At 47.1% G+C, this 8,213-nt stretch overlaps 1 protein-coding gene across 1 annotated transcript; it reads right to left on the minus strand.

Annotated features, from left to right (window-relative positions):
• Positions 1 to 1,903: 1,903 nt before the first annotated feature.
• On the minus strand, positions 1,904 to 8,070 carry POLR3H (RNA polymerase III subunit H). Its single transcript, XM_032961204.2, has 6 exons — positions 7,645 to 8,070; positions 5,933 to 6,029; positions 5,597 to 5,683; positions 4,575 to 4,638; positions 3,537 to 3,774; positions 1,904 to 2,049 (listed from the first exon to the last, which is right to left on the minus strand). The coding sequence occupies exons 1-6, from the start codon at positions 7,753 to 7,755 to the stop codon at positions 1,996 to 1,998; spliced, it is 651 nt and encodes a 216-aa protein (XP_032817095.1). The 5' UTR covers positions 7,756 to 8,070; the 3' UTR covers positions 1,904 to 1,995.
• Between the last annotated feature and the right edge of the window lie 143 nt (positions 8,071 to 8,213).

Here is an 8,213-nt window from a genome sequence, read left to right on the forward strand (position 1 = left end):
ACCGCATTATCCAATCAAAATAGAGTTTTGGTGTCGGACAGCTGGGATTGGCTCCAGCCACCTGCAACCCTGAGCAGGAGCGGTAGAAAATGGATGGATTAAAATGCATGAGAATGTTTTATATTTTAAACGTTATTTTTAACACTGTGATTTCTGTAATGTTTTACTTAAATGTGAGCGGAATTATTCATTACTTATCATGTTAAGAAATGTCACCTAAGATTTATTTGCGAGCCAGATGCAGTCATCAAAAGAGCCACATCTGGCTCGTGATCCATAGGTTGCCGACCCCTGATAGAGGGAGGCTTTCGCAAATTGAAGATGGGCGAATGATAGACATTTAGATACATTTGTAGGAATCTTATATAAAAGGCCATTTTCCTGAAACGTCACCTATTCTTATTAGTGCTTGTACACGACTGCCAACGCAGCATCACCAAATAATGTTTTAATTGTAGAGATGGGTGACAAGTAGAATTCAAGGATTATAGAGCTTCTACATATGACTAAAAAGATTTAAATTATGGTGAATAAGCATGTACAACGTTCATGAGAATGAATTTATATCGAATCGATACTTTTTCAATTAAGCAATCTTTCATTCATTTTCTTGAGAGTAACTGAATTATACAAACAGTACAAATTTGTTCCTTTGAATAACATGGAAGGTGTTTAGATATGAGGCAACAATGGTTGTTTGTGCTGGGTGTATTGATAACTTTTCACACCAGAACCAGTCAGAGGCAAATTTAGAAACCTCCCAAGAGGTGGAGGTGGACACAAAATATCAATACTAATAAATATGGTCCTACATTATAATTTTGTTTAATCCTCCATCGTGCACTTCCCCCTCCCTCTTCCGCTCGATCCGGATCCACCAGTCGTGATGCATGGGTTATGGCGAGACATGCATTGGAGACTTAAGAGCAGATGATGGGAGACTGTCAGGGCAAACCTTGGAGGTTGCAGGGGGTCGCTTGTGCAGCAGCTGCAGGGTATAAAAATCATTGCCGAGGTGTGGTGGTGGTGGCATAAGTGGTTTTGGCCACAACTTCCTTGATCTAGTAGAATTGTGATCAGAGGGGTAACGTGGAAAATAACAATCGTTTTTAAAAAATATATAAGCTACAAGACACACCCCAAACTTCTGCCCATTACAAAGATGAAATATCCCCCCCATATAGCCTAACCGAGATTTTGCGCAAGTGCTGTTAGCGGGGGCACCTATGAATGCCAGTACGGTACACGAGGTGGATGGCCAGCACTACGCCCGGTCGCCTTTTTATCCCTAGTGACGGGTTTACACATTATACCAGGTACTCATTGGAGGACGATTAGATCCAGGGAAGGCCCTGGAACGGTTTAGATTATCGTCACTGGTTTTGGCCAGGAGTGGGAATCGAACTGGGGTCGCCGGGATAATACTGCAGCACGCTAACCACTGCGCCACCACAGTGGTTAGCGCGCGTGTGCCCAGTACACATCTGGTAACACACACACACCGGATTACAGACAAACCTAAGGGGTGCCTCTTACAATCCAAATAGGCAATTTCTAGGCATGTAACTTCACTGCCGTATTCATACATCACCCGGCCGGTGGAGGTTGAAGCATACACGTAGAATCATCGTGCAATACAAACGTCCCTATTGCTGCACTGCCCTCTGCTTGCAATGAAACCCCACAGAAGCCTATAACACCTGTTTTATGCATGGTTATCACTAAATAAAGCACGATCCAGGCTCAACGAACGCAGCTTCAACTTGCTGTTTATAAAACATTCATTACTGCCAGATTTACACTCCCGAACGTGCTATGTTTTTTTATATATATAAAGTTGTTACTCAGTAGATGTTATAGCGTTGTGTAACAGGTGCGAGTGAACTCAAAACAGTCAAGAGAATTTAGTTAAAAAAAATACTTTAATCGTACAACATAGTTAACTGCATTCGCAAATATATCGTATGTACACATGCGGTATGTTGATGAAGCGCATCAGCTGTTGTTCCACCAAGACAGCAACCCCAGCCCTGGCTCGCTGATGGAAGCCTGCACACAGTCAATGTGAACACAAACGTGTTACTGCACCCACCACGAGTGACGCGCATCGCACACGTGTTTAAAACCACAATACAGTATTCCCCTGTTATTCGCTCGGGATATGTGTTCTGGAGATGCTCGTGAAGAGTAGTTTTTTTTGCCGCTAATGATTTTAAACAAATTACCTTAAATACATAAGCTATTAAGTAGATTAAAATAATCATGAAACATTTCTCGAATACAAAGTAAATACAAATATGAAAGTATTAAATAATTATTTATACATCAACTTACCTAAAAAAAGTATGATGCTGCGCTATGACACCACTTTATCTCATCACATTCTCTCTCGTCACTTAATCTCCTCACTTTTCTCCCTCTCTCTTTTGATGCACTGAGTAGCGTTCCAGATGCGATTCGCGGATAGACACAATTGCGAATAGCAAGCTGGTTAATAACGAGGGAATACAGCACGCGAACAAAAAACATCCACAGGTATTCAAGACCGATCCAGTTTGCAGCACACAATCGACACGAACAGTGGTTTGTTAATCTGCTTCTGAATGAAGCCACAAATCCACACTGATCAGCAAGGGGAAGGTCAAATAACTTGCATGGCCCATGCACAATCTGCATCAGAAAAAAAAAAATTCTTCAAGACCATTGTGGACTACATTTTATAAAATCTTGTGCTCTTTTTGATTCATTTAGCTCACACGAATTTTTTTTTCTATTCAATGCACTCTTTCCCTCTTTCCGTTATAAAGCATGTCAATGATTCATAATCATCTGAAAAACTTGTTTTGGAGGTTATGCAATGACACACGTGTTGTCACAATTGTACTTTAATAATGGTCACGGGTAGCTTGTGTTGCAGCGAACGATCGAGGAAGCCATCCAATAAACACTTAAGGCCCTGGTATGATGAAAAACGTTGTCCAGAAAGGCCTATTGGACAACGGAAATATTACTTTATTTCAGTTTGTGGTGGACAGGTGGCTCAGAGGTCAGAGAGTTGAACCGGCACAGCTGAGATCATTGGCTTGAAGCCGTGACTAAACTGGGTTTTCAAGTGTCGTGCATTGATGGTCTAAGCCAGGTCACCAATGACTGCACACATTACATTGGTGTTTCACTTAATTTGGGCTAATGACCGTCGTGCGATAAACATTACGCTGGGTGGCACGGCAGGTTGGAAATGCTGTTCCCTACTGTGTAGATCAGAGTTCACTTGAAGGATTCTCGAGAGCAGCTGCATAATATCAGCTTTCACAAATCATCCTTAAACTGATCTACGAGTTCTGAATACATACTTAATTTCATGACTTGATGTCCATTTGGAGAAAATAATGTTTTATACATATTAGTTTATTTATTTATTGACACTTCGACCATTCAGCCAATGCCACCCACCACTTGTCACCACTTTTCCATCTCTAAAATAGGTGATGACCAAGGCATTGCCCAGCCGAAACAAGGTGTATTTTTGTACGTACCGTCAGCGAGTACGGTGCTTGCTTCTTCTGGAAGTCCTCGGCCGGCACGGAAGCCGCACTGGACCCCGGCGTGGCCGCCGTCGTGCCGTCTCCGGCGGCCTCGGGGCCCGACGGTGTCGTGTCCACAAAGGTCTCGTCCATGACGCGGAAGCGAACGTCCTCCCCAACGTCCATGAAGAGGTCGTGGGTGCCCTCCTCCGTCTCGTACTCCCATACCCACACCTGCTCGCCGTCATCGCTGCGAGCGTGTGTCAAGGCAAACGTGCAGTGGGAACGTGTCCGTGTGTGTGCGTGTACAGTAAAATCTTAATTATCTGGGTGAATTAGTCGGTGAGAAGTGACCCGGATAAAATAAATAGATCGATAAAAAAAGGATGTATATTAATCCAACTGCGTAGGATTTCACAGTTGTGCTGTACAACTGTCCAATACGTGTTCAGCTCGTACCGCGTGTTGTTCGTCACCATGTCCGACGTTTCGCTCCATGTGTTGGGAGCTTCAGCAACAAAATTATTCCAAAACTGAATTATGCAGTTTGCTCCGTCCTGAGACGTCAGACATCATCCTGAACAACATGGGGTACAATCCAAAAACACCGGACAGCTATAAGGCTATAAAAATGTATATATATATTTACTTATGTATAATGGGGTGAGGTGATGGAATGTAATTTGTTCTTGTTGATGTCACGTAGGCTCTGAGTCACAATCCCCAGATGAGTGAGGACCAGTTCATGAGCCAGTAGCGTGTGCATGCGAGAACATTTTATTTATTTACTCTACAATACTCCGTTTGGTAATAATGGTTGTGTACAATTTCAGCACAATTGCCAATGGTTGCTATGAATGAACGCGACTTCCATTTGCGTTGCTAATTATGCTACTGTACCCGGTTACAAAAATCCCTTGCAGGATATTACCAGGATTACACAATTATAAAAACTAGCTCATACAAGTTATATTGAGCTGGTTGGCAAGGGTGGAAGACGAGATACCAGAATTTTAGTTGTCTTCAAGAATGACGTCTCGAGAAGGATACAACTTGGACGGTTGCTGCAACGACTCTGGGGGGATGCGAATGTCATCGAAAAAACCCAGCGACACTGGAAATAGAACAAATTCACATATGAAATTAGAAAAAAACACGATCAACCTAACTATAAACGTAGGGCTTTCTCGGCCAATATTATGATACATAATTGGTCACTCTTGACTCGAGCTCTGAGCTGTTAACCTACGGATGCTTGGATGCAATCTCCAGCCAAGCATCATTCATCATTTTAATGTTGTGAGATAACTTTTCATCAACAACACCGGTGCTGCTGCTGAAGCCGCAATAAATGTGGCACGTTTGATTTACGTGACACTTTAAAAAAATATATGAATCAATCTTTCTGTTGAAAGATGTCCAATTAAACGTACTCTAATTGCACACCTCTGTACAAGCAGCATTGACCAATAGTACGCCAGTAAACCATAGTTGTTATATTTGGAATACACCCGACATGAGGATTTCTCAACTCGAGTTCTTGCAACGCATTATGGTGCGGCTTTACAAGTTTACAAAGTCACCTCCGTTGAAATGCAAATTAAGTATTTATCGGAATCAAATGTGGGGTAATTTAATAATGCTCCTGCCTACTTCTGCACTCTCATCTCACTCTACTCCCTTCCACACACTCTCCTCTCATCTCCCTACTCACTTCCCTCTCTCTTACCTGTCCCTTCTCATCTTACTCTACTCCCCTACAACACAACATCCACTCCATCAACAAAAGCCTTGTCAAAACCCCCAGTCAACCTTCGCCCAGTGAGGTTGCTCATTCTCTTATGCTGCCGTCACAGTCTGGAATTTCCTTCCCAGGCAGCATAAATTTAAAAAAATCTTCTGCCTACGATTGCCTTTATAAAATAAAATCCCCACGCTTTCTGTCCAGCGTCTTGAGATGTGTTCACTTATATATGCTATATACATTCCAATTAGATTATACTACAGTCGTAAATGCCGGGTGACCAGGACTGGGCGTGCGAGTGTGAAGACATGAAGTTGTTCAGACTCACCCTGAACCCCCTCTTGACTGCAACACTTGATCTTGCCGATGAGGATCTCATCCAGAAATGGGCGGAACACCACGAACCGGAAGTGAACTGAGGGACACATAGCGGCACAGTGTTCACATCAAGGGGCAAAATGTTAGCCTTGGTGCATGTGTACTTTGAAAGTCTCCAAGTGTACCTAGCCTGGCACAAGCGCCGTGGGGACACCACCACCACCACTTAAGAGGCGAACGGCGATTTTTGTAGTTGTATGTTGAACTTCTTTCGCACCGTACGTAGCCGTGCTGATCGTAGGTGCGGGAAATTGGAGGTGCGAGAATTGTGTGCGTGAAACGGCACCTTTGGTGTGTGATGCGCCATCGCCAGGGAACACGAAGGAGTCTTCCATCTTCGTGATGTCGTACAGGCAGACGCACAGCCCCACGTTGTAAACAACCTGCCGGAACAGCGATATCTGCTCATCTCCAATCGCTCCTGCAAGATTGTCTGTCTAAACAAATGCTGCTAGAAACCAGTGGCTCAGTAGACCTCCTGGGCCTGTGTTCTTCATATGCAAGGCCCGCGGGCCACTGGGGGCCCCTGGTGGCCTTTAGTACGGCCCCCAACAATACACAAATGTGAAAACACTCCCCATGATCATCATCATCGTGCTGTCAAACCCCAATGGTGTCAAAAACGTGGCGGTCCTCACTCTGATGATGCCTTATCGGCGAAACTGGCCCACCGCCTCTGAAAATTAGTGAAGAACACTGTCCCTCGGCTCATGGACCGTGATTTATATGGGTGATCACCAAGAATTTACCAGCCAGGAGATGACAGTGTCGAGTGTCGCCACTTCGAATACTGTGTACGGCATTCACGGGGCAGACATTCCAGTTAAGACCCTCAAGACCAAGCGAGGCTGCTCCTTGGCAAATAATGTCATTCATTAGCGTTCGATACTAAACGTGCCCGTGGTTTCCGATTCACGGGTCGCACACAAGGGCGCGATACGGCAACGTTTGACAGCGACGAAGATCATGGAACCGAAATATGAAACACGGATGCAGCGCCCTGGCGATTTTTTTTTTTGGAATTGCGTGGACAAAGAAGAGGAACGCGTCATTTAGAGAAGACAACTCACGTTCGAGACTTTTGTGCGCCTGTTCATAATTAACAGTGCGCCTGGGAAACAACCACGACGGCTAGAAGGGATGATGGCCAATGACGGAATGGCAGCCCAAGGACGGAACGCGTCCACCAGGGGGGTAACACCCCCCGCGGGGATGGAGCAATGACATCTGCTGGTGGGCAGGTTCTACGTGAAGCGTCTACATCGCAGGATGGCGAGAGAGATTTCGACGGATTTGGGGTGAACCTTCATCCAGCAGTGGCTTGAGCATGGGTGCCGATGAGTGGATTTGGCCAAATACGGTACCCCCCCCCGCCCCTCCCCAATGAGGATCTTCTCGAAAAAAAATTCTCTGGGTTAATAAAGTCCTGTGTTTAGTGTTACAGTGTTTATTATGATTATGTGGTGGGCTGGTGGAGCGTTGGCGCAGTGGTAGGCAGAATGCGCTATGGAACCGGCCGCCACTGTTAGCGTCAGTGGCGGGCGATGTCCCCATGCACGTGGTGGCTTTGGGGCCCCACATCCTGCACCCACACCACATTGTGACCGGCACAAAAGACCCCCCCCCCTCTCCACCCCACCCTATAGCCGTATACCATACTGTTGGGGCAAGTGCTGTGAGCGAGCACCTTTGAAGGCCGGCAACAGGCACACGAGAGGGTCGGGTGGCCGGCACCACGCCCGACCGCCTTTGTCTCCCCCGGTGGCGATGTTTTTATTTGAATTTGACACACACCGCACCAAGTGACTCGTTTGAGGCCGAGCCGACCTTGGGGTGGCCCAGGACTGGATCAGCTCATCGACACCGGTTGTTGTCCGTGTGCGGGAATCGAACTCGGGAAACTTGTGACCAGCGACAGCGACGTACGACGGACGGTCTAACATAACCGCGCGGCAGCGCCATCATCCTCCTCCTACTCATCCTCCTCCTCCTACTCACCTTGTTGGCGAGCTTTTTATTGAGTTCCGCAGTCACGGCCTCGTTGAGTTTCACCCCGAAGTTCCAGGGCGGGATGCGGACAGTGTCGCTCATCTCTACGAGCAGGAACATGACCAAGCAAAGTGCCACGGCACGCAGCAATCGCGAAACCCAACGCCGGCCTCGAAGTCAACGGGGGCCTGCAAGCAACAACGCCGCCGCCGCCGCCAACCCGACTAGCACCAGCCCGGTCTGCTGCCCGCGGCTGTTACGGGAGTCTCATCTGGCACGAGAGTGAAAATTAAACCCTTCGCGTCGGCTTATCAAATAAGAAAAGAAACCGCGGTTCGATTGATAATTCTCTGAACACGTGGGTGGGACGGGGAGGGGGTGAGAAGTGGGGCTCACGAGCGGCCCAAACACGTGGAGGAGGTGGGGGGAGGGGGGTGGAGGTGGGGGGTGGAGGTGGGGGTGGGGGGTGGAGGAGGGGGTGGGGGGTGGAGGAGGGGGTGGGGGGTGGAGGAGGGGGTGGGGGGTGGAGGGGGTGGGGGGTGGAGGGGGTGGGGGGTGGAGGGGGTGGGGGGTGGAGG

This window comes from Petromyzon marinus, chromosome 26, assembly GCF_048934315.1.
Source record: "Petromyzon marinus isolate PM22_M1 ecotype Great Lakes invasive population chromosome 26, UKy_Petmar_22M1.pri1.0, whole genome shotgun sequence".
NCBI classification, from domain to species: domain Eukaryota; kingdom Metazoa; phylum Chordata; class Hyperoartia; order Petromyzontiformes; family Petromyzontidae; genus Petromyzon; species Petromyzon marinus.

Excerpts from the sequence above, each read along its gene's own strand:
- POLR3H (XM_032961204.2), bottom strand. The coding sequence starts at position 7,755 with ATGTTCCTGCTCGTAGAGATGAGCGACACTGTCCGCATCCCGCCCTGG. Across the intron at positions 5,684-5,932 it reads TGGCGCATCACACACCAAAG|TTCACTTCCGGTTCGTGGTG; the intron begins GTGCCGTTTCAC and ends TGTGTCCCTCAG. Across the intron at positions 3,775-4,574 it reads TTGCAGCAACCGTCCAAGTT|CGATGACGGCGAGCAGGTGT; the intron begins GTATCCTTCTCG and ends ACACGCTCGCAG.